Raw genomic sequence first — 25355 nt, 5'->3', positions numbered from 1 at the left:
ACGTACGGGTGGAGGCGCGTGGGACGCACGGCTGATTGCATCCTTCCATCATCGCCCTGCCTGCGGGGGCATCAGCGCGAACCTGGGCTGCAGCAGCAGACCGTGACGGGGGCGGCTGCGTGTGCCATAATGCGTACTGTTCGTATCAGCCAGCGGAGAAGGAGAAGCGGGCGTGCATTGAAACCTGGGGCTCCGGTCGGGGAGGGGCCATTAGGGCGGCATCAGATCCGTCCGACCGACACAGAGGGGGGTTGCTATCTGTAGAGGCAGAGAGCATGGCAATGGAAAAGGTGCAGTGCGTACGCTCTAACCTGTGTCCACAAGATCGTTCTTGCCCGCTCTGGCGCCGCATCGACGGCGACAGCGTCGACCAACAATCCCCATCCACACCGCCCGGCGTCCGCCCTGTTCGATGGGCCAATGTTCGCAGGACCGTGTTCCCATCGCCCTCAGCTGCTCCCGCGACGGTCCGTGGAGGGACGGCGTCGACCAACAATCCCCATCCACACCGCCCGGCGTCCGTCCCAGGCTGTTCGACAGCCCAACGTAAGTGCGCAGGTCCGTGTTCGTGTCCGAGTTCCCATCCATCGCCCCCCCTGCCCGCCGCTCCCGCGACGCTCCGTCGAGGGTGTTCCCAGACAGCAGTGCCCAGGCATCTGTTCGCGCCTGCTGTTCGCAGACGGGGGCGGCGCTTCGCTGATAGGATGCGCGATGGCGCGCAGTTTAGCTCGGGCCCCACATTGTCTGTGCAAGCGGGAGGCGCGCGCGCGAGGACGCCACCGTCGACGGTCGCGCTCCCATCTGCTCCCCGAACAAACCCAAGCCCCCGTCGCACCCGAGGACGATGCGCCCGCGCCGCATCGCGCGACGAACAGTCGCACGAAGCCGTCGTGAGCTTCTGCCACGCATAAGGCAATGTCCTGGCGATACAGAAGAGCCAGAGGCAAAGATGGCTGGTCGCTGGTCGGGGCATCCATCCATGGATCATGGATCTGGGCGTGCACCGACATCGACCGTCGACCATCCGAACAACCTCGCAACGAGCAGCAAAGAAGCAACGTTTTCGGTTTTCCCAACGCAGATACACACACGCACACCCGCCCTGCCCGAGACCGAAATGGCGCGACGACCCTACGGCGGGGGTCATTCTAGAGGCCGCTGGGGGCGACGGCAACACATGATGCACGGCGAGTGTGCGAGCGCGCTGGTTGGGCAGCGCCCGGGCAGCCATCTTCTACAGATGACAGGCGAAAATGAAAGGAGCCATCAGGCTCAAATTCGATGTCCCGCCGTTTTGCACGCTTCTTGCCCGCCCGCCGTCTGGCTGAACGTTCGCTCCGCCCCGCGCGAGTTAATTAAAACGCACATCGTCGTAGGAACGCAGCACGGTCGGCAGCGAGCGAGGGTGGAGCGAGGGGCAGCGCCCGGGCATGTGCGGGTCTTCCACCTGCTATCCACCGCCGTCCCGACGGTGAAACAGGCCTCCTTTTCTGGGACGTGCCTGTATGGAAAGTCGCTTCCCGTACGAGCCGCGGGTGTGCGCCCGTCAGCGAACGGCTGGGCGGGCGATGCGTCCATCACGCGCGAAGCGGTCTGGCCACCACGAACAGCACAAGAAGCCGATGGAAGACACGGGCGGACGCTCACCTGGCGTACGGGTGGATTCCGGTAGCCATAGGGGAGCACCGCGCTCAGGCTCCGCTGGGGAGATCTGGCGTCGACGGCGCGCCCGCGAACCTTGTCCCGCAGGCTGCAAGCGGTGCAGGGCTCCGCGCGTGGCTCCCAGTTCCATAATCCATCGACGTCCACGGTCCACCGTGGGCACGGGCGCCTGGCTCCGAGTTCTTGTGCTGGATGTGGTTAGGGCGTGATGGGGATGTGGCGCATGGGGAGAATAGGGAGATGTGCGAATGGGGGAGGCGGCTGGGAGCGGGGGCGCGCGATCGATGGAATCAGACACGAAACGTGCACTGGGAGACCGAGGAATTCGAGCACGCTGATTGGGATCAGGCGTGTCGCCCAGTGCTGTACCGGGCTCGCACCGCACAGACATTAGAGTTCGATCGCGGCCAGTGGCAGCTGCCCGCTGGGAACGCCGGAGGCGGCGTGCGTCGATGATGCGTCCAATTGTCGTCTCCGCGGGAGAGCGCCGGCTGCTGTGCCCAGCCGTGCGGGACGCGTCCGCCGCGCGGGGAGACGCGGCTGAGGCCTGTATTTTTACTGCACGGACCGGGGGAGGGGGACGGAGGATGCGAAACGGGATGACGGAGGGCTGAGGCTGCGGAGGTGATTGAGTTCTGGATCAGACACAGCGGCGAAGGGCAGCAGGGCGTCATGTCAGCGGCCGGAGGGAAGACGCCTGCTGGGACGGGCGGGACGATGCGCAGCGCGGGAGACGAACAAGAACATTGACAAGGACGGGAAGGGCCCATCTGAGATCGGAGGGCGACAGGTAGCCTCGGACGGAATCTTGCCATCAGCTGGGAGCGGGAATATCAGGTACGATAACTCATTACTCCCGGTCACAGCTTATCACTGCGACCCTGACCGGCCTTACCAGATGGGCGTCTCCCCTGCGAACGATCATTGCCGAAGGGCTGATGTGATGGGCGCGGCCGAGTGGGTGCCGCCGAGCTGCAGGAGTCTCTTTGGCTGGGGTCAAAGGCAAATAGAGCGGGTTGCAAGGGGGCTCGGAGTAGATACACCAAGCGGTTTGAGCAGGACGGCGGGATGCCTCGGCGGGACCCAGTCGGGCGGGGACCGGAGGATCGGCAGAACGCGCGGAGCTACGAGTTCACGCGGCGCCCGAATAGCGGGGCAGGTGATGGCGTGATGGGGCGCCGGATTTGGGAGGAGCAGGATTTGACGGCGAGAAATTGTTTTGCGGTTGTGCGCGACTGATGGGATGCGAGTGCTGGTGTCGAGAAACGGTGAGCGCCGTCGTTCCGAGCCTCTCTTTCCTCTTTCCCATTTCCCACTTGGCTGCTTTCCCGGCCCTCGTCTGTCTTCTCGTCCTTCCTGATCTCTCAGTTCTCATCACTTCCCATCGTCTTCCCGCACAGCTCCCCCAGGCCCCGGACAGCCTTCCACGTCCAGCGCGCCCGCCATGGACAGGCCGTGCGTGTCTCCTCGTATATATACCGCTACAATCACCCCTCAACATCATCATATCAACAGCCACTCGCCCCTCCCCGACACCGCGTCCCGCGACCTCCTTCCGCCCAGATCCCCATCTCCGGCCCCGCAGCAGCACCACTACCAGCATACCCACCTCCCGCCCGCACACGCCTTCCCCCAGCACTCGTACCACCCCCAGCACGCGTACCAGGACTACCCACGCCCTGACAGTCGCCTCTCCGACTCGCGTCTCCTCCCCCCGCCGTCCGCGATTCCGGCCAGACACTCCGCGCCGTCCGCGAACGCCGAGGAAGCCACTCCCCCCGCGTCCCCGCCACACAAGCGGTTCAAACCCGAGAACGCGACCGCGAACGCGAGTTCGCTCCCGCCACCGTACCCGTGTCACGTCGATCAACGCTGGGTCAGTGTTCGTCATTGCTGATTGCATTCTGCTGCTAACGGCCCATCACCGATCACCTGTTCTGGCCCTGTCCGTCCGTTTGCGTTGCTTTCAACCGGTCTGCAGCATTACTCCCACGCACCCTATCCCCAATCCTTCTATCCATATCCGTATCATCATCAAAACATGCCCCATCGCGTCGAGGACATGGGTGTCGACCGGTCAATAAGGTTCGCATCGCCCCCATTCTCGTATAAGAACGCCCGTCAACTATAACACTCCCACAGCCATCGCTCTGACGGCCACACCCAGTATCAGTTCATGCCCTCCCACCCTACCCCGCCCCCCATCGCCACCCTCCATCACTCGCCCGCTTTGTCCGCCTCGTCCCTCGAGAGCCACTCCATCTCGCCCTCCCCTCCGGTACGCCCCAGCCGCCCGCGTCTGATCCCTTTCCCACCCATTGACGCCTGCATATCTTTATAGATCACGCAGCCCTCCACCCCCTACTACGCCCACCCCGCCCAGGCACACGCCATGAACCAGGCCCCGCCCTACCCGTACCAGCCCAACGGCGGCATGCCCCGCTACGCGGACGACCCCAACGCTGCTGCGTACGGCGCCCAGGGCCACGCCGTCCCGCTCTCGACGCGCAACATCCGCCCGACGATCGTCGCGTCGCAGCCGTACCCCGGCCAGGCCAACTACATCATCCACACGGACGACGCCAACACCAAGCTGAGCGACCGCGTCCGCCGAAAATGTTACAACTGCCGCACGACCGACACCTCGACCTGGCGGCGCTCAAGTCTCACCCCGGGCAAAGTGGTGCGCACCCTCCCGCTATGTTCTGTGTGCTCCCTTTTAGACCGCTAATTTTTCCGCTACTCGTAGCTTTGCAACAAGTGCGGCTTGTTCGAGCGTACACACTCCAGGCCGCGCCCGGAGCAGTTCCCCCCTAAGCGGGGCCCCGTCGTGCCCGTCAACCAGTTCAAGCAGCACCGTAACCCTACCCCGCCGTCGCACCAGCAACAGCAGCAACAGCGGCTGCCGTCGATGACGCATCAGATGCTCCCCCCGCATGGCGGCTACTCCCACCCGTCGCTCTCACCGCTCATGGCCGCGCGCTCTGCCGACCCCCAGTACCGCGGGAGCGGGGTGACCGAGATTGGTGCGCTGCTTAACGGCCCTGGGGAGAGCCAGGCGAACGGCAGTGCCGGTCCGTCGTCGGGTGCTCCGTCTGCTGGAGGCTCGCCGTCGCTGGCGCATCAACAGCCGCCTCAACAACAGGGGCAGCAGCAGCAACAGCAGGGGAATAGCTTGAAACGGTCGGCGTCCCCGCTCGAGAGGCAGCACCAGCCTCCGCCGCCTCCGCAGATGCAGCCGGAAACCATCCAGCAGCATCAGCTTCAACAACAACAGCAGCAACAACAGCAGCAGCAGCAATCGGCGCACTCGTCACCACAGATTCCTTCCGCGGGTATCGGTGCAAACGGGAGCCCGAAGAGCAGCCCACGTACGAACGTCGAGCGGCGAGATGCCCCGGCGTACCGTGCAAGCAACTAGGGTGGTGGACAGAATCCGAGGACCTTGGGGATCGTCGGCGACGTCGAGCGCCGCGGCCGTTCTGCTGTATTTATCGTGTATTTTTTGTTCTCGCGCCTGCACTGCGCTGCACCTTAGATTCGACACGTCTCGTCCCCCTGCCGTGTATCGCTTACCGCCGCTCGTCGTCCCCCGTCCACGCCCCCGCCCCTTCCTCGTTGTTCCCCTTGCCCGTCGGTGGCCGTCTGCCATTCCCTGTGGTTGAACGGCTACGGGGCGCACAGCGCCGTGGGTACGTGCAGGGGGATATAGCGCGGCGCCGTGCCGCGCGCTGCTCGTATTCCCCTCCGCACGTCGCCGTCGTCTCCGCCGCTGGGAACGACCCGGAGCTCGCCCGCTGGGTGCCCGCTCCGGAGCGGGACTCGCCCTGGCCCGTGTAGGGAACGAACGCTGCTGCTGTTGTTTCCCCTCCCCTCTCCCGTCTCGTCCCGCCCGTCCACACCTACCGCCCCGCTGCCCGTCCACTGCAGACTGTATTGCTCCACATCTTGCTTTCTTGGTTCACCTGCTGCTTTTCCGCCCCGCCCCCTCCCCGTATATCTCCCCCATTTCTTCTCCCAGTCAGTCTGCCGTCCCTAGTCTATAATGTCTATGCGTGTCTCCCTACCTATCGCGTACCGTCCCCCCGCCATATTGCCCCCGGCTCCTAAGCTATCTCTCTAGTACCCTACGCTACCGGTCTCCTCTCGCCAGCACGAAATTGAACTGCATTTGGACTCTCTCTCTCCCATTCTCAGAATATGCAGACTGCTGTGCTAGTACACTCAGCACTGAAACGCGCGGGCGCGGAGGCGACCGTTCGTGGCCGTCGCGCTCGCGCACGAGCGGCGCCAAGTTGCAGCGGCTGTGCACACGCACGCACGCACCCACTCAGTGATTCCGAGTCCGGGCGCGCGCCCTGTCTGTCATGGTGCTGCGCTGCATCGTGCCCGAGTCATCCTTGCCCTGGCAAGCCGTCCTGCTGGTCCCGCTGGTTCTCGACGCTCCCGCTCTCGAACCCCCTGGCTGCGCGCCCCTTGCTTCATTTTCCGTCACTTATGGACGGCGCTGTCGAATTGGCCACTTCATATGCGCCCGGGACACGATCAATCCTCGTCGTACTGGTGCCTGCCAGCGCCGGCGCCCGTGCACCTCGAAGACGCGTTGGAAGGGTTAGGGGACGCGCCCGCGGGATACTTCGTGAAGTTCTGCGACGTGTGCCTCGGGATGCGCCCGCCCGCCGGTGCGCCGCATCAGCTCGCGCCGGACGGGCGGCGGACGCGGACGGCGAGGGCTCGCATTTCTCGGACGTCCGAAGCTGAGAAGCACGCCCGCCATGGCCAGGCCGCGGCGTTCGCACGAGGCGACGTCCCGTACGCCGTCCGTTCCTGGCCTCCTCCCGTCGCTCCGGGGAAGTTCCAGCCGTCTCGTCTCGCCTCCTCGCACTTCGAAATTCAAAGACACGCGCCCGACGCTACCATTATCAATTCCAGGCGGTGGGCGGGAGCCAGCAGGGCGACGGTGATTGGACGGACCCGCGCCGACTCGGAGACGTCTCTGCGTGCGACTCTGCGTGCGAGACGGCGCCCGTGCGGTGGGCGGCGGGTGGACGCTTCCATTCGAACGCGGCGAAGCGTCCTCGCCTGCCGCTGCTGATGCGCACATGTAATTTTTTTCTGCGTGCCAGGCCAGCCGGCGAATCGGGCTGCTCTGATGGCCATGGGTGCGATCGTACCGCGGCGAGAGGCTCGTCGCGACGCACTGCTGACAGTCAGTGGTTGGCGCTACGCGGACGCCACAACGGCGCCGGGAAACAAGGGCGGGCGCACACGGCTCAGGTCGGCGGTGCAGTTGATGCACTGGGGCGGTGCGTCGCAGAGTCGAGAAAAAGAACATGGGCCGTACGGTCTCTCGCAGCAGATAATAGGTGCTGCAAATTTCGGCGGGGGTGCTAGGCTGGCAGCTGTCCTCCACCCGCAGGACGTCAGTGGGCGCATTAATTGTGCTGCGGGTGTTCCGGCATTTTGATCCTTTTTCTCTCCTCTGCGTCTCCCAGCTCCGCGTCCTCCACATGACGTTGCCCAACCGCTATCTTTTTCCAACAGGCTCAGGGTCTGTACTGGTTTCGGCACGGCCAGTGACTCCCTTACGAGCCCGGAAAGGGCACCTCCTCATTTTTTGCGCAGCGGGGACGGACGTGCCTGCGCCCAAGGACGCATTATGGGCGCCGGCGCGCAACGGCGGCACTTGCTTCTTCTTGGTCCGGCCGGTAGTCTTTTCGTTGATCGCCGCTAGGCTCGCGCCAATATTTCCCGTGCGGCGGCGGATGGCGCGGCCTGCACGTCCACGGCTGCTTTTTCTGACCTCCCCCACATCCCGTCTAGGCACCCGCCGTCACCCTGAGGCCACGACGAAAGTTCAAACGAGGGCATGTCGAAGAAGGTGCGTGCCCACTGGCCTCACGTTGCGTCAGCGGCTTCTAGAGGCGTCAGCGATTAGGAGCCAGTACGGTCGCCTTCGCGGCCGCGCTACGGTGGCAGGACTAGGGTGGCACGCCGTCACGGTACTCAATTGTACGTACGTCTTCCTTCGCCCCGCCCAAATACGCTACCGCAGATCGCCCCGAGCGGGCAAGAGCACGGCCAACAGATCCCGCGCCTGCGCCTCCCCGTCGGCCCAGCCCAGCGCGTCCATTGGCCCAGTTATTCGCGGCGACAGCTGGTGACGCCTGCCGTACGCACCGTCCGCGCAGATTCGTCGAATCTCAGGCTGTGAGTCCATTCCTGCCGCCCCAGGGTCATCAGCGTGCTCATGCCTATCATTCTGCGTTGGCTGGGCTGCGAAGGCCTTCCCTGAGGCGTCGACGTCGGCGGCGCGAGCGTCCGCAGGGGCTTCTAGTGGACGTCAGCCTGCGGCGGCCCTCCTAGCGCGTGTCGGCGCCGTCAAGCCTGCCATTGAAGATCCGTGCTCGGTGCCGTTCCTCCGTAGCGGCGCTCTCGAGTGGATGCGCCTAGCCTCATGCCATGTCTCGAGGCCCGTGTCATAGGTCTGCCGCCCTACGTGCCGCCGCGTCAAGATTGATGTGGTACGAGATTGCAGGACACAGCGAAGACGCTAGGAATTGGACAGCCCGCCGTTCGCGAGGTGCGCAGATGCCAATGCTCAATTTACACCTTGACTGCCCGAGTTACCCCGCTTCGCGTCTTGTTTTATGAAATGTCGGCATCTGCAGCACGGCTTGTCGTAATTGGCGTAGGTTAGACTACAGCGCGTGCCGTACATGGCGCAGTCTCCGCCGTCGCTCCTTTCCAATTTGGGTGTGATCCTCTGCTTCCCGCTGAGCACCGCCGGCAGCAGGCTATTCTGGAGCAGCTCGCCTTATTGTTCCCCTCCGCAATTACCAACGGCGGTTTGGTTCAAATCCGGGTTCTTACTGGCATCCACACACTCGCCACCAGGTAGGCGCGACCATCAAACCGAACGGGCTTCTGCTGACTACGACCAGCGGATGCAGTCCTACTTAGCAGACACCAGCGCGCCCGAATGCGCTGCAAGTCGCCAACCTCTCCGTTCCACATCCCGGCCTCGGCGAATGGGCGGCGGAGAATTCCACTAGGGCTTCATGTATTCGCACCCAGGATCGCGGCAAAACATTCTCGCCCCCAGGCTCAGGGTCCCCGAGCAGGCCTCTGTCCCATGCGACGTCGTCCTTGGGCGCGGGCGCCCTCCCCCCCGCCCAAAGCGGGCAAAAAGCCCCGGGCAGCGTGCGAGGAGCCATCAGCGAAGCCGCAGAAGCCCAGTGCGCACTCAGGGTCGATGGCCCGCGTTTGGTCAGATGCCGCGCCGCGCTGCATCACCTGGCTGGCCCTGCGTCCCGCTCGGGCACTGTATTGCCCGCGAGCGTGCGCGTATCAGTGGGCGGGAGGGGCTGGGCGCCGCGCGCCGCGAGCTTCGCCGCATCGATGCGTTCTTTCATTAAGCAGGCTGCTCCACGGAGGTCCGACAGGCTCTGGGCGGGCGCAAAGGGGGAAGTGCAGTTGCTCGCGCCGGAAATGACCGTGGCGACGTTCCTAGCGGGACGTAATCAGACAACGCATGTTGGGGACATGTGCTCGTGTCCGAGTCGTGTCGACGCGGCCCAGCGGTAGGTGCAGAGCCCTAGAGCGCAGCGCCGGGGGCCACATTCACATCGATCAGTGTGCGCGCACATACAGTACAACGGCGGCCATGCATGGAAGATGGAAGAGCAGCATGTCTTCCGAGCTCGTCTTCCGTTGATGTCGATGCACCTCTCCATGCAGCCCACGCTCATCCTCTACGCCGGCACACACCCACGCCGCCGAGACGGCGAACCCCGAGCCTGGCCTTCGCCCTTCCCGCCAGACGTTCATTCTCGCGCAAGCAATTGGCCACTCGAACGACGCTGATTCCGAGCTTGTCCCGCTGGGCCTTAGCGCGATCAGTGCATCACTCCGCGGTGGGACACACACCTCCCCAAAGAGGCATGTCTAAATGAACACCGATCGCCCCGCCGCGGTGGCGCGGCCGCTGCGGAGGAGGCGTGATCGCGCCGCCCGACCCTTGCAATTTGAGCCCGCGGCGCAGCGCCCGCTCACAAATGACGGACGAGGACTGGACCATCGCGCCAACGTGCGCGCGGCAAGTGCACGCCGCCGCGCGAGGGCGGGTAGGTTTGAACTCTGCCGCGAACACGACATTAGTGAGAACGCGGCCGGGTCGTCGTGGCGACACACGGAGGGGGTTCTGCACTGATCGCAGGCCCAACGCAAAATGGGCGAAGAACGCGGCCGTGGGCTCCCCCTGGCCATGGCGCGCGCGAGCGAATGGGAGCATTCGAGGGCGCATTGATGCGTGCCCACGCTGTTGCGAACGTGAAAAAACGGTCGGACGTGCGAGGGCAAACATAACCGGGCTGAATGCCAGCTTCGCCCGTCGCCGACCGGGATCGCGCGCGGACGGCTCGTTTCGCGCGTTTTCGCACGCGGCGAATGAATGGAGCAAGAGCGGGCGACGGAACCTTACCGCGGCCTGCTCCCAGAGACGTCGCCGGCCGCTATGATTGACTTCAGGAGCCCAGGCGTCGCGAGTGATGGAGGCGCGTTCGCAGCTGATATCCGTTAAGCATGGAGGAGCCCGTCCCTCCCGCCGCCTAGATATACATAGGAAGACATGTCCGGCCGCATCAGCGCGCCCCGCGGACCTGCTGCAAGTCGGTCGCTCATCGCGCCCGCCACCGGACTGGCAGCACTTTGGGCGACAGCGGCGCGCAGGGTCGCGCTAGCGGTGCCAATGCGCGCCCGCGGCCGAGGGCGCGATCGCGCGTCGCCCCCATGGTCCGACTCCGAGATCTGATGGAGCGCGGGGCAGCCATCAGAGCCATCAGAGCCGTGCGAAGTGATCTGCAGACCGGGGGCGTGGGAGCAGGCGCCCGCGTGCACCGTGCTCCACCCGACGACGCTCCGCCTGCAAGGTCGCGCGTGGGGGCGCGAGGAAAATCGGCAGGAGGCACGGTCGCGAGGGGCGGGCGATAGCGTTACGTACCGCACGTCAAGGTGCGGTTGACAGCTGGAACAGGGGGGTTGTCTGCGATAGGCAGCGCATCAGAAGAAGGGGCGCAGACGGATGGGGAATGCAAAATGACAAACCGCGCGTTCGAAATCATACCGATGGGTTCTTCGGGCACGGACAATATTATCTGTTCGGAAAGTGCCAGACGTACGTACACTTCAGGTCCGTCCCGGAGCACGACCGTCTCGCTGTTTTCTACGGGCATATCCCACGAGTTGTTATCGAGGCAAGGGTTACGCGCGCGCTACATGATAAAATCACATTAGCGGATGGCGAACAAGCCGGCGCAGGCCGCGACAATATCTGTGGTCGTATACATCGTCAGATATCGAGTGCACACTACGTGAATTTGTGTAGTTAGAACGAACCTGCAGGTACGATTTTCCCATGCCACTCACCGTCAACCGATCAGCTAGTCGGATCCACGGGTGCCTCGGTCTGGAAGGAAAAACCAAAGCGGCGAGAGCGGGCATCAGAACTATTCAATAGCTCGCATGTGCTGACCGGGACCATTTGGGCTGCCCATCCGCGTTTACTGCACCCAGTGTTCAGCGACCGTATGGTAAGACCCTGACCGAGGGAACGATGTTCGGATTTATGTTTTGATCGAGCAGCGACCGCGTTGTGCACGGCGGTGAGTCGACGACCTAGAAGGACAACGAAGGCGTCGCTGATGGAAGTAATAAGCACTTAGCAAGCTGTGAGGACACGGAACATATTTTTGCGCCTGCTGCCGTACGCCCGCGCCCGACTCCACGCAGCGCAGTCTTGGGCGAAAAAGCCTCGTCGTCGTCGCGGCATCGAGGCACCTTCGAAATCAAAACTGAATATTAATGCGCATCCCACCCGCCAACTCCCGCGTTTCACCGCGTTTCGCAGGAGTGCCGGTCCCACACCGGCGCAGGCCCTTGGCTCCGGGACGTGCCATCAGGGGCACGTACCGCATCCTGCGCCATCACCCGTACCGCCCGATGCGGCCGGCCGGGAGTGCCCAGGAAGAGCGAAGACTGAAAAGCACGACCGCGATCAGAGAAGCTGGAGCGGGCGTGAGGGTCGCGGCGCCTTACGGAGCAAGAGCGCACTGGGCTCACCGCGGAGGTGCAGATATCGCTGCGCGTCGCGTAAGCGCGGGCCACATGCCTGACGGATGCAATAACCCCTTTGGACTCGCCTGTGCCGGGGGGCGTGGCTCGTGCAGGCAAGAGAACGTGGAGGACTGATCCGCCGGCTGATGGGCCAAAAGGACGAGAGGCACGTTGGGCACTGGCCGGTGGCGGCGGGGGTGATGCCGCGGGATGATGGCTGCGTGTCCGTCATTCTGTCATTCTGGATGATGGGCTGCCGGGTCGCGTGGATGGGCAGAACGTGCGGGGGCGATTGCGAGGTTGCGAAGAAGAGGAGGTGGGTGCGTTCCGAGGCCGATGGAGGGACCGGAGATTACGAGACTGGAGAGGTTATTCGGACCGACGTCGCAAGGAAAGTCCAGTATGATAGATGCGAGGGTGGCTCGATTGGTCGAAGGCCGGAGAGCTGCTGTTCTTCCGAGAGGAACCTTAAGCCTCAACTTTCTGTTCAGGCGATCAGACTCGCCTTGAGAGGCCGCGCGCGGTCTTTGAGGGGCGCGCTGGTCTTGCTGGAACAGGCACAGAGAGATGGTTGCGCGCGAACGTCATCATCCGCCGAGTGATTCTCTTCGAAGTCTTGGTTGAGTTAAATTCGGTGCTCTGTACATGCGACTCCTTCATGAAGCACGTACCATCATGTGTCCAAGACGTGCAATGGCAGGTTACATCGATCAAAGAGCCTCGGAAACGTGATGCATAGACGTCCGTGCAGAGCGTTGGAAGTACGTCCTTTTTGCTTTCGCATGATGCCGGTCATGTATCTGATCTCCAATGCTCAGGACGGGGTCAAGTCGCAGTGAACGTTCTCCATTGCTAGGACCATACAAGCTAGTGAACACGTACTAAACTACAGGAATGTGCCCAAGACTGATTAACCACGCGACCAGTAAAAACGAACAGTCGACGGTATGCCCAGTCCGGGGCTCGCGAGATTGCTATACTCGGCCTTTGAACCGCGCCCTGAGACGAAGCCCAAGGTAAAACGTCCCATCGAGTGTCGAAACGCCAGCTTCAGAGACCGAGATGACTGTAAAGAACACGCTCTGCGCGCCACTGCAGATTATATACCGAAATGCTAAGCGCCTGTGGTCCGTGCGCGGGAAGGGCGCCGGACGCCGAGTATATAAGGGCGCGGCGGACATCACGAGCAACTTGAAAGTTGCACCTCGCACATATTTGGGACTCTCTCTCATAGCCGGCGGTGACGTCGTGCGCACGGGAGGGTCTTGAACGTTTGTGAGGGAGAACGACTCTCCATCTCAAGATCGTGCCGAGTTTATCATGTCGGATGGCGACCCGTGTTGGAGATACAATCTTCGTATGTACTTCGTGTCTACTCGAACAATACACTGGTTTCCTGCATTTTTTCCTGCGTGTTTTGGACTCTCCCAAGAGCGAAGAACGACTATTACCGTCGAAGCAAAGACTTTTGCAAGAAAAATGTTGGTATGTGTTACACTTGCTATAGTACTAAGTACACGACGCAGACTGACGTCTGCTTTTGTCTCAGCAACGCCCACGTCGAGATACTCAAGAAAGCCAAGTAATCCACTCCTCAGACTTCCTCTGGATGGTAGCAGTCATAATCTCCGCGAGCTTGCGGTCAGCTTGCTCGGAAGGATGCAACTCGTCGAACCTGTCGCTCCGTCGTCAGTCCGGCACTCACTCTACTACTACGCCACGCATACACGCACCAAAGGAAACTGTCAGCGTCCGTCCCAGTAGCATCGGTGCACACGCCCGGGTCGCCCGTCGACTCGCCCTCCTTGAAGACGCACGCGTGCACGGCCCCAGTGACGTTCAGCGGCGCGGTGCCGTTCAAGTACAGCTGCGGCCGGGTCAGCATGTCCGTGAAGAGCGCGTGCGAGTCGAAAAGACCTGAATAGCGACGCGCCGCAGATGTGAGTTCGCGTTACCATCGGAAATGAGATAGATCGACTTACCGAGATGCGCGCCATGCAGCTTAGGCGTAAGGGCCCTCAGCAGCCCGTCGGCGATTGCGTTGCCCGACTTTGTCAGTTCAGCCATGAAGACGCTCCACTCGGTCGTGTTGCGCGGGCCCGTCCAGTAGCGGTTGGGGTACGAGTTCGCCGAGTAGAGTATGGAGTGCTCCAAGGGGATCATCTACGCGGGAAGCTCAGCCTCCAGCATCACGGGGGGAAACACGTCCAGTCTTGACTCACGTTCTGGAAGATGAAGTTCCGCGCGCCGGCCGCGTACATCACCTTCACCCAGTTCACCGCGCAGGTCACCGTATCGACGATGCTGACACCAGGCGTCTGCGAGCCCGTCAGGAGCGCGCCCGCGCCGACGTCGTTCGTGCCGATCCACAGCGTGTAGATCGTGTCCTCGGGGTCGAGCTTCAAAGACCCATTCGCCTTTTCCGCGAAGAAGAGCGGGAGCTGGCTCTCGAACACGGAGGGGAATGGGCGGTTCGTGAGGTTGTTTGAGCACGTCGCGCCGGACTTCGCGAACGGGAAGAGCTTGAAGTGCCCGTCTTGCGCAGCGTATACGGGCCACACGATCCCGCCGTCTGCATGCCCGTTCTATTGCCACAAGTGAGTAAAACATCTCTCTGACGCGACACTTTCCGAATACTCACAACGTCTGTGTAGGAGTCGCCGAACGTGACGAGGTTCTTGATCTGGCCTGGGAAGGGACCCGCCGCAAGCGCGGAAAACGCAAGGCTTCCGGAAAGCAGCACGGAGGTGAGCAAGCCTTTGACCATCGTCGATATCGTGCTACTGGTAGGATACGGAGGGCAGGGGTCTCCTGGAGATGGCGACGACAACGCACCGCCCCCCTCGCGCCCCTCCTATATACCTCTGAGCGGTCTATTTTTCCCCGGCGATGCCCGCGGAGTGCAAAGGGGGGCATCATCTGACCGCGTTCGCTGGCGTTGCGGCAGCCCGTGGAACAGCTGGAAAATGCGGGAAGACAAGCCCCTCGCGGACGTAGCGGAGCGTGATCGAGCCCTCTGACACTTACGGCCTCACTGATGGCGCGGCCGCCGCGCATGACCAGCGCGTGCGGACCGCCGTTAGGCAATAGGCAGCGTCGGCGGGCGTGCCGCCGAAGTTTCGCCTGCTTCTGCGGAGGCGCGTCCGTCACGTTTAACGTGATCTCACGTAACGTGGCTGCGTCTTATGGGGCCGGAGAAGAGCAGGATGGGAAACGTGCATAGCACATATGAGGAGCACGTGTGTTGGGGAGCCAGGTGAGGCGACGATCCTGCCTCATTTCATTGGGCGGTGTTGTGTGCTAACGTACTACGACAGATCTTCGGGCATAGAGAGATGGTTGCTGACTGTTACCTAACGCTGCATCCCTGCGGGGCAAGCAGGTCACCTCGTATGCGGCCATCGTAGCTGTTGGGCCTTAGCATGGACGCCGGAGACGCCTCATCAATCATCGCGGCGTGCACGACGTTCAATGTGCGCCCATGCGGCAAACCGTACGGGACTGGAATTTCCCGACCTCTATCGTTTGCGAAGGTATCAGCTCCTCAATTCACCTGACGGTACTCTTCGTACATGTGTGAGTCTATGTACCCTTATGAAGCCGCATATAACATCCTACAGAAACTACGAAAAACCCCTTTTGCCCTAGAAACCAAGTACCCTGATACCTGATATAACCGCAAAGAGATCATCCCAGCTCGTCGAAGATCAGGAAGAGCTGTCGGAGGCATATGCTTGAGATCTGAAAACGTGGGTGAGCGGACATATCTCTGTTCAACGGTCCTGAACACTCACTCAGCAAGTGCTTCTAGAGCGACGAGACGAGGATAGATTGCGTGTTCGGCGTGAAGCAGAAGCCGCTGCCCATCTGCGTGCCACACTCCGACATCGCGTTGCAGTTCCCGTTGCACCCCGTCTGGTCGCAGAAGCCGACGTCCTTGGTCGAGGACATGCACACCGTGTCCGCAGCGTCGAGACACGTCGCGCCGCCGGTGTAGACGGTGCAGGTTCCACCACAGATGTTACCAACGCGCTTAGTGCAGAAGGTGACCGTGGTCGTCTGGGCGGCGCGCTTGGCGAGGGGGTTGATCGGCTCGCCGATGAAGGTGAGTTCGGCGTCGGTGGTGGCGAGGAAGTGGGCCATCTCAGCCTCGGAGATGATGGAGGTGGAAGTTTGCACGTCGGCAGCGGGCTGTGTGCGGCGAATAATTGTGAGTGAAGAACTCACGCAGGCAAGCAACTTGACTTACTGAAACAGGGCTCGCGATTGCGGCGACGGCGAGGACAACGGCGGTGATGAAAAGTGTGAAGAATTGCATGTTTGATACGAAGGGTCGGAACGGTGGTGGAGAGAAGCTGGTAGGAACAATGAACTGGTGAGGGATGTTTGACTACTGTTTCCTCGTCGTCTTGCTCACCTCTTATATGCATCTCTCGCCGCGATCGCTTTGAGCTCGTTGAAATGCATTCGAATTTGCTAGGTAGAAAACGTTTGCTCCCGCACATTTTGCAGGTTGACACTTGTTCTAGAGCACTGGGCTCCAGCGCACCGGCCTATATCTCTATGCCCTGGCCCCGACCTGTATCAAGCCTTCTTCACGTTGTTCGGTGACATTTCGAGTTTTTTCATGCTCTTCGGGCAGCGGGAACTGATCGTCGATGCCCACAGAGACCATCGTGGCTGGTGTCCTTGATCCCGAACCTGTCGTGTGCAATGGCGTCAACTTGGAACCCGATCTGGACACGCTTTGAAAGCTGTATGGCAGTACTGACAATGTCGGAAGTTCGCACTTCCGCGCATATATCCTTCCTTCTGAGTGACCCGCGATGCATAAGTGCAAGTATAGATGCATTCGCGAACATTCACAGTGCCCAAATTGGCCAACTTTTAAAGTTGCGTCCGCGCGCTCCACCTAGACTCTATCCCCGTAAGTGCTTCTTCCCGTTTTCGCCGAGCTCCTCTCATTCGGTACTACATCTAGCCCCACTATCCGCGGCTGTTCTCAAGACAGCGGGTATCGCCAGTTCAAGGATTCGCGCTCCGCGGCTGCTTTCTATACTTGATGCTTCTTGTGGAGCTCCTCGCTATGGACTCACTACAGTATTCCACCGCTTGCCGACCGCCACCGAATGCGGCACTGCAGCCTGTCGAGCAAGCAGCCGGACGTTTACGAGCAATTTTTGCCCGGGCGATAGCTTGTACACCGACCCCGCGGTCCCCCATCTCCGCCTCCGCCGCGCGCTGAACCCTGCATTCAAGAAACCTTGACTCCCTTGATTTTTGCCCATCTGGGTCACTCGATTGGCTTAGCCGAGGCCTTCGGCGTGAAGCCTTCAACGCACACGCCGTATCGGACATCTCGGACAGAACAGGATCCCGGACGTCTTCATATGGTTGGAAGCCAACTCACGTCCAAGACGCTACTAGGTAGCTGTGCGGGATACCTTCGATATTCGGTGCCGTGAGACATCCTTACTTCCCGCAAAGGGCCATAACTCTCAACGAACACGAGCCTGGGTAAAAGGTGATAGGTGAAGTCCCTCACCGCGTTGTTAGTTTACAACCTATTGACGACCCTGAAGTCGCGCTGCATTTGGACAGTAGTGCGTGTACTAGACGCATTGCATCCGATGGCTCTACGTTTGGGTTTATTTTGTGTAGCCACTCCTCCGGGTGCAATACTCTTCGTTATTCCCTGAGGGAAAGCTTCAAAACAACGGAACGGTGTTTTCTCGAATGTGAGTCATCTCGAGTAATCATCATAGCCCTCCTCTCGTCCGCCGTGCACTTAACTCATTCAAAGCTCACAGTTCGTTTCGCAAAAATAGGCGCATGCATATCTGCCAACATACAACGACAAGGTGACCCGTCTACGTTATGACTCAATTTCCCTCAGATACAACCAAAGAAGATAAACCGAAGTGTCTGAATCGTATTTCGGCTCAGTGCGATCGTCGGTCCTGTTGGAAGATGGTAAGCCCTCTTACTCCGTGATTAGAACCTCCGGAAACTCACCCGACTACGAAACCTAGAGAGACGAAACAATGATAGACTGAGTGTTGGGGGTGAAGCAGAACCCGTTGCCCATCTGGGTCCCGCACGCGGACATAGCGTTGCAGTTCCCGTTGCACCCCGTCTGGTCGCAAAAACCGACGTCCTTCGTGGAGGACATGCACACCGTGCCGGACGCGTCGAGGCAAGTCGCACCCCCGGTGTAGACAGTGCAGGTCCCGCCGCAGATGCTGCCGACGCGCTTGGTGCAGAAAGTGACGCTGGTCGTCTGAGCGGAGCGCTTGGCGAGGGGGTTGAAGGACTCTCCGATGAAGGTGAGCTCGGCGTCGGTGGTAGCGAGGAAGTGGGCCATTTCAGCCTCGGAGACGATGGAGCTCGAGATCTGCGGGAGTGAAGCATCAATACCAAGTCCGTAGGGTTACGTCCGCCACGCCTTTTCATTTACCTTGGCGGTATCGGCGACCGCAAGTTCCATGGTGGACTGGGGAAGGTGACCGTTGGTGAGTTCGCAGGCTAGAACCAGGGAATGATTAAACTTACTGCAACAGGGCCTGCAAAAGCGGCGGTGGCAAAGGCGACAATGGCGAAGAGAGTGGAGAACTGCATTGTTGGAGAGGGTGGTTGTTGGTCGGGTAGTGGAGAGAGTTGTGAGGTGAGGATACTAGCTTGACTGCCGTCTCAGCGTCGAAATGCTCACTCCTTTATACTCGCTGCATCTAGGTGGTGTCCCTTTTGCACGTGGAAGGTACATCCATTTAGCAGTTGCAGTTCGCAAACACAAGACCGCATCCGTGCGCTTGGCAGGTCGACAATAATGCCCGAACGATATGCCGACGTGAAGGTGCCCTGGTCCCGACCCGCGTTGAGTATTGCCAGTACTGCTTGTTCGTGCGTCTGCCAATGATTATTGAGGCCTAGGCTGATCGTCCACATTCACTACAGACATCGCGGATAGAGTGCCTGCTTGCAGAACCACTGTTACTGAGAGGCGAGACTCGAGTCCCGACCTCGCTCGGACATGTCCAGCATGGGGAAACTCATGTGAGTACACCAAATGGATGGTATCCGTCGGAGTTGTACTACTCCGCGTATATCGCGGGTTGTCCAATAACTTAGATGCAATCCGCATTGGTCGACCGCTCGACCGGAAGTTAGCGTTTACTTCACCCGACGAGGCTCCACTCTATTCCCGTACGTGCTCCTTCGTCTCTCGTTGGCTGCTCACCTGAGAAAACCTGTAAGTATCCCCGGATCCCGCTCTCACCACGGCGGTAACCTGTGGCATGCGGCGCCCAGCCTCGAAGTCTACCCGCGAACATTCAGAGGATGCGCTCCAAACAGCTTCTTTCTGCCGAACACAGCCGAATGCGGCAACTCGCCGCTCTGCCATACAAGCAGCCGGACTCTTTCTCTCCATCTTCGCTGGTTTGACAGCTTGTGCTCTGGCCCTCGGCGTTCGCTCCTTCTTCGGGAGTCTGCGCCGAACTCTACAGTCGGTGGTTCCTCGCATCCCCGACGTCCGGCTTGTGCGGAGTGCAAAACCATGCCCCTTGCGGAGTTCAGTAGGGCAGTACTTGTGCTGCTACTCGTCGCAGACGAACCATGAAGTGTATGTTCAAGTTCTCAGGGTGTCACGCTTTACTGAGTAGTGTGAATAGGTCTCCCGCGTTGGAAGTCAAGGTACCGCATCTTCGTCTGGCTGCACTGCTCGGTCCTCGAGCCAGGACCGCTTCACATACACCTCGCAGATACAGCTGCATATACCAACCATCCGAATCTACATGACACGCTGAAGCCTGGGTATGTTCCCAACCAATAACCCCATATATCCAACCCATTCCCGAAAACGATGATGTCCGTCGTTCGTGTTCTCAATTGTTGTGACACAGGTGATCCTGCAAGGAACATTGTCAGTTAAGCTTATTTAAGTTGAGTTTCACTAAGAGCTGACCTAGCGTCAGCGTCTAGAGAGAGGAGACCAGGATGGACTGGGTGTCGGGGGTGAAGCAGAAGCCGTTGCCCATCGGAGTACCGCACTGCGACATCGTGTTGCAGTTCCCGTCGCAGCCGAGCTCGTCGCAGAAACCGACGTCCTGGGTGGCGGACATGCAGGTCGTGTTCGCGGCGTCGAGACAGGTGGCGCCTCCGTTGTACACCGTGCAGGTGCCGCCGCAGATGTTGCCGATGCGCTTGGTGCAGAAGGTGACCGTGGTCGCCTGCGCGGCGCGCTTGGCGAGCGGGTTGAACGGCTCGCCGATGAAGGTCAGCTCGGCGTCGGTGGTGGCGAGGAAGTGCGCCATCTCGGCGTCGGAGACGATGGAGCTCGCGACTCCCTGGGTGTTGACGACCTGAGGAGGAACTTGAGCACACTGCAAGGGTGTGTGAGACTGACTAGGACGCGACTCACCCCGGCGGGGCTAGCAATGGCAACAGAGGCCAAAGCGGCGAGGGCGACGAAGACAGCGGAGAACTGCATGTTTGTAGAGAGTTGTGGCGGGGAAGATGTTCGCAAGGTTGGTTAGTGAGCTGTGTTCACTGCCGTTCCCAGATTCCCTCGCTCACCTTTTATACGCGTTGCCCGCACATACAGCTCCCCTCTCATTGCGAAGGCTACGTTGGCGTCGAGGGGACGATGACCAGCCCAGTGTGCAAAAACCGGGATTTCGGGGGTCTAAGCGACGCGGGGGCACACGGCCGTAGGTGACTGCCCTGGGCCTGAACGACTATCGGCATGGCCTGCCTTCGACTCCTTTACATGACCTGGTTCGATGATACAAACGTATCACGGTTCTGGTGCCCTATGCGCTTGGTGCCTACGCCGGTGAATGAAGAGGCCGGGGCGAAGCTCGACTAGCGATCACTAGCTCCCGCGGACGACACAAGAGGAGGATGTGGTGGCACACTGGCACTGCGACGGCTTAAGCGGCTTAAGTGCAACGTATTCTGCATTGCGCATGCTTGTAATGAGCAGTCGTGTACATATCGACACCTTGGTGCGAGTTGAACTCACCTTGTTACACTCTCTAGACATGCTGGACGTGAAGGCTCTGTAGCGCATCGCTCCATCGTACAACGTGGCGGTTCCTGCGGCCGCAATCGCCGAGCACCGGTGGCTATAGGCAAGCCCCGGCGCGCCTGAGTCGGCATCCTCGTAAGCTCCGGCTAGGGCTACCAGACGTCTACTGTCGCCGCTGTGTTACCCCGCACTTTGCACTCAGAGTAGAAGTCCGCTGAATGTTCCTGTAGCCGACCGTGTTTCCTGTGCCTTGGTAGAGTCGGGTGGCCAGAATCTGGCCCTAGGTCGGCTGTCTGAAGCCTGAAAGCCCGATGTCTTCGCCTGTCAGATCCCACACGCACTGCACCCTTCAGGCCCGCCACTCCTGTACGGTGCGTACCTTGCTTCGCTAAAATAGCCAACGGACGCTATCAGCGCTCTTAGTCGTGAACCACATACCTACTGTCCTTGAACATCTGAAGTTGAAACGTCTGATTTCTCATGTGCCGGACAGGGACAGGCGTGTCGGCGATTCACAGCCTGGACACTGCTATCATTACCCTCGTGTGGTATCTGCCATACATAGGCCTAGCCGTGCGGATCCTACCGCCCAGCTGCGAGCCGCGGTGTGGCCGCAGCGGCAGGGGCCGTGCCTGTCTTACAGGAGACTCGCTGCCACGATTCGAGCTGTCCTGGGGAGAGCACAAGGCCGTCGATCTCCGAGTCGATTGCCGCGAAAAACACGCTGCAGACGCATATAAAAGCAACGTCGAGCGAAGATGGACAGCACACTCACCAAAACCAGGCTCGCCATGCAACACTTCGCATCCTTCTTCTTTGTCATCGCTGCTTTGATCGTCGCGATATTTGGTCTTCCTTCTCCGGTAAGCGCCGCCGCCGACTCGTATTGAGGCACCGTTTCATTTCTACTCTGACAGACCATTCAAGACGCTGGGAACGCGACCGTGGAGGTGGATACACCTCAGCTGACACGCTTCGTTCGATTTTGCGTACTGACCTCGCCATGTCATAGACCGTATCCGCTGGCATCGTTAGCGACGCCCAGCTCGACTTGTGGCTCGCGACGACCAACGCGACACTCATCTTCGTCGGAGACGACTCGGACGTGACATCCAATTCCCCCACGCGGCGCTCCGCGCAGACCACGCGGATCGTCTACTGCGCCTCGCGCGCGGGGAACGTCTGCGGCGGCGTGTGCACCGTGTACAGCGGCGGCGCGTCGTGCATTGACGCGCCAAAGACGATGTGCATGAGCGCGACGCGGAACGTCGGATACTGCGACAAGTCGGGGTGCACGGGCAGCTGCAACGATCTGTCGCACTGCGGAACGCCCCTTGACGGTGGGTTCTGCCTCACGGCAAACACGAATTCCATTGTGGTTTCGAGTATCTGATCCAGGACGGGTGAGTGTGCATATGACCGAGCGCGTTGAGAGACTTACGTATGGATTGGCAGCCGGATCGTTTGGCAGTTACACTAAAAGGGGCTGTAGCCAGCGTGGTGTATTAGGGGTAGACGCGGAATAGATGCTTGTATGGATACTCACAGAGGCGGCCATTCGTGTGTTTCGACGGTGGCGAACACGCTCAACTTTCCCGCTTATCGCGGCGATTCTGAATGGTTTAAAGCCCCCTCCGGTATATGCAATTTGTCGTTTTTCCAGCCGTATTGCTTCTTCATCCATGTGAAGTCGTTCGTGAACGCGACCGTGACCAACGCAGGTGCATGTGCCTCCCAAAGCTCCAACCAGACACGCTGACGATAGACATCCTCGCCGCAACCAAAGCTCTCGCACTCGTCCATCGCCTTGGCCGGACCATCCGAGAGGATGAACGTGTGTAGCTTGGGCATATGGGCAAACAGGTCTTCGCCCAGACGGCTGAAGGCGACATGCTAGGAGAAACGCAACCAGATCAGTTTCAGTGTGCCAAGGCTGACTCCAGGGCGTGGACTCACATCCGTAGGGTCTTCGTGCGTGACGAGAACGAGGCTTTCCAGAGTCTTGAGAGACGGTCCCGCCTGGACTACGAACGCGCGCATGTCGAGATGCTGCACCACCAGCGCCAGTTCACGGACCGGTGCGCTGGAGTTCGGGAGATAGCTCAGCGCACGCCAAACGGACTCCCCTGATATGTACCAGTCTGGACAGGAGTCGAGACCTTTCCGCCAGTAGCTCGCTTTATCTAGCTCGATTTTTCGGATCGGACGGGGGGCGGGGGAGTTTGGAGGGAGAAAAAGACGCAGAATGCCATGGGAGCAAACGAGTTCTTCGAGGCGGGGGAACGCAGTTGGGGGGAGGTATAGCTTCCCGCGAGTACCGCTGATAATGTAACTGGTGTTATCTCCGCTGGGATCCTCGCGGCCAAGCACCAAGGAAGGGTCTCCGTTTATGGTCAACGACCGCACCACGGGTGTTTGTGGCAGCCAATCCGCAGATAGGGCGTCCACCTCCAATTCGAGTCGCTCGAGCACCAGCCAGCCGGTCGTATCTCGCAAAACCGAACGAACTGGAGGCAAACTTCGAGCACTGAGGAAGAGGGTATGCAGCTGGTTTTGGTGAGACGATAGCAGCCTCCGAAGGAAAACGAAGAAAGGCCCAGAAGGAGAACTGCACAAATCAAGCCTGACCTCTACGAGACTGGGACACGTCGGACTGACCCCAAGGAGTGCCTGTTTGTCGCTATCGTCAATCCATGACGAAGATCTCGAGATCCCTACGTCGAGTGATTGCAGGGTGGCGGCAGCCGCATGGAAGAGGGAGAGACAAAGAGAGGGAGTGAACAGCGTGACATTGAGGGATTTGAGGTTTTGTAGGCCTGTCATGCGGGATACGGCACGCTTGAGGTGCTGATAGAAATCCTTGGCCTCAGGGCTGATGACGAAGTGTGTCTCGCAATCGCAGGAGAACACGCGCACATAAGTAGCTAGATCGCGGCCTTGAAAGTTGTCTTCGGGTAAGCCTACCAGCGTCGTAATGCACATCGCAGCAGTGACGGAGTCTTGGAGATAGATGGACGAGTACAACATAGGGGTAAGAACATCGTTGAGGTACTTGTTGGACAAAACTAGGGACCCCATGTCGGCGGTGGACTGAACGACGTCGCCAATTGCTTGCAGAATCTCGACAGGGAGACAGTTGAGTTGATACGGGGACATCTTGGCCGAAAATATACTGTGTAAGTGAAGCGTTTCAACGGCGATTATCGGTGCAGGCGACACATCCCGTACCACATAGATATCTGCAGAGACACAGTTGTTCAGCGTAGTACCACTGCGGCCGCGCTAGTTTGGATGCTGTGCGACCACGTCAATGTCGATTGTTGCACGAGTCGATATTCACTGCGTGAGACCCCTCTCTCGTACAGTAGGCTACGAGTCAGTAAGATAATGCCTAGTTCAATCTAGTAACCCGGGTGACTAGCGTCTGCCGTGCATCCCCCCACGAGTAGTTCGGGGGACACTTAGGATGTATCTCCGACATTATACGCGTAGACCTCGTGCTATCGTGCTACGAGTCAAGACGAGCAATGCTCGTGGAAATATCATACTACTGTCAACGAGAATGGATCGTTAGGGGGCTCACTACCTACGACGCAACGACCTAGTAAGATGTGCACGACCTACTACGAGACGACGCGGAGCTAGATTCACGTAGCCCGACCAGCCTGATCTGGGCGAGGCGCGAATTGCTCGCGTCACATCTGAGATTATATAAGGCCTTCTGTTATGGATGCACGAAATGAGAATATATTTCATTAGATGTAACTACACAATGTCCACAAAGGCCCCCTACACGACCGCCGCATCGTGTAGTGTACTATCAGTCTATCATCGCCCTGTCGAAGTTAGCACGCATATCTTCAACATGGACACCCCTGCGAGTTCGAGTCCCCATGGCACTTCATGTGGATACCTTCAGGCCGCCATCATACCAATGAGGTAACTTACCGGTTACGACTCACCTAAGTCGATAGATATAATGTACCATGCGGTCTTTCGTGACGAGGATGAGGTGGAGGAGGCACACACTCTTGGCGGTGAGCATACGAGCTTGTAGGAGCGAGATTATATAGACTATGGGCCATCGGGACATCCCCGGGTGGATCGAGTCTAGAGCGGTCGCGCCCGGAGGGAGAGCACATACCTAGATGTCTCGTGAGCCACATGATGCTCTAATGAGATGTGCATATCAAGCGTAGTTGGAAGAGTCCGGAAGGATGAGTGAGGCCAGCGCTTGTATCGTGGCTCGCCCTTCTCGACCGTCGGGCGAGACCCTTGACCCGGCCACTGATGAACTCTGAACCTGGAAGGCTGTAAGCCGCACAAAGAGAGGTCTTCAGTCTGTGAGAGAACGACTATGATTGCATAGTACTGTACCTGTAAGCCGCACAAAGAGAGGCTACAAGTACTAGTAAGTAAACATGTAAGAAAGCATAGGTAATATGGGACTTACTCTTCAGTCTGTGAGAGAACGACTGAAGAGCAGAGGCCTGCAGAGTCCTCCTTATATACTACGTGGGGAGGACGATGAGTAAGCGTATAGGAAGAGGGC

The 25355-nt window shown here is 59.8% G+C and overlaps 7 protein-coding genes across 7 annotated transcripts; 2 read left to right on the top strand and 5 right to left on the bottom strand.

The window, feature by feature from the left end:
- Positions 1-4051: 4051 nt before the first annotated feature.
- Positions 4052-5788, top strand: TRAVEDRAFT_29281 (uncharacterized protein; the record flags this gene model as incomplete). Its single annotated transcript, XM_008040031.1, has 2 exons — positions 4052-4345; positions 4412-5788. 2 exons carry the CDS (start codon positions 4055-4057, stop codon positions 5081-5083), a joined length of 963 nt encoding a protein of 320 aa, XP_008038222.1. The 3' UTR covers positions 5084-5788.
- Positions 5789-13266: 7478 nt separating this feature from the next.
- On the bottom strand, positions 13267-14542 carry TRAVEDRAFT_168624 (uncharacterized protein; the record flags this gene model as incomplete). Its single annotated transcript, XM_008040751.1, has 5 exons — positions 13267-13450; positions 13509-13692; positions 13758-13938; positions 13998-14360; positions 14417-14542. 5 exons carry the CDS (start codon positions 14540-14542, stop codon positions 13345-13347), a joined length of 960 nt encoding a protein of 319 aa, XP_008038942.1. The 3' UTR covers positions 13267-13344.
- Positions 14543-15582: 1040 nt separating this feature from the next.
- TRAVEDRAFT_124401 (uncharacterized protein) lies at positions 15583-16093 on the bottom strand (the record flags this gene model as incomplete). The annotated part of the gene is made up of 2 exons (XM_008040750.1): positions 15583-15966; positions 16031-16093. The coding sequence occupies 2 exons, from the start codon at positions 16091-16093 to the stop codon at positions 15583-15585; spliced, it is 447 nt and encodes a 148-aa protein (XP_008038941.1).
- A 1710-nt stretch (positions 16094-17803) lies between these two features.
- On the bottom strand, positions 17804-18157 carry TRAVEDRAFT_124028 (uncharacterized protein; the record flags this gene model as incomplete). Its single annotated transcript, XM_008040749.1, has 1 exon — positions 17804-18157. A coding segment is annotated over one exon (354 nt), but the record flags the coding sequence as incomplete, so codon positions are not given.
- A 1594-nt stretch (positions 18158-19751) lies between these two features.
- Positions 19752-20263, bottom strand: TRAVEDRAFT_47963 (uncharacterized protein; the record flags this gene model as incomplete). The annotated part of the gene is made up of 2 exons (XM_008040214.1): positions 19752-20135; positions 20195-20263. 2 exons carry the CDS (start codon positions 20261-20263, stop codon positions 19752-19754), a joined length of 453 nt encoding a protein of 150 aa, XP_008038405.1.
- A 1331-nt stretch (positions 20264-21594) lies between these two features.
- On the top strand, positions 21595-22196 carry TRAVEDRAFT_124195 (uncharacterized protein; the record flags this gene model as incomplete). The annotated part of the gene is made up of 2 exons (XM_008040748.1): positions 21595-21666; positions 21816-22196. 2 exons carry the CDS (start codon positions 21595-21597, stop codon positions 22194-22196), a joined length of 453 nt encoding a protein of 150 aa, XP_008038939.1.
- Positions 22197-22402: 206 nt separating this feature from the next.
- Positions 22403-23959, bottom strand: TRAVEDRAFT_20714 (uncharacterized protein; the record flags this gene model as incomplete). Its single annotated transcript, XM_008039934.1, has 3 exons — positions 22403-22696; positions 22760-23350; positions 23462-23959. 3 exons carry the CDS (start codon positions 23957-23959, stop codon positions 22403-22405), a joined length of 1383 nt encoding a protein of 460 aa, XP_008038125.1.
- Between the last annotated feature and the right edge of the window lie 1396 nt (positions 23960-25355).

The sequence above is a fragment of the Trametes versicolor genome (assembly GCF_000271585.1).
Source record: "Trametes versicolor FP-101664 SS1 unplaced genomic scaffold TRAVEscaffold_6, whole genome shotgun sequence".
Taxonomy (NCBI): domain Eukaryota; kingdom Fungi; phylum Basidiomycota; class Agaricomycetes; order Polyporales; family Polyporaceae; genus Trametes; species Trametes versicolor.
This window is presented reverse-complemented; position numbering and strand designations above follow the sequence as displayed.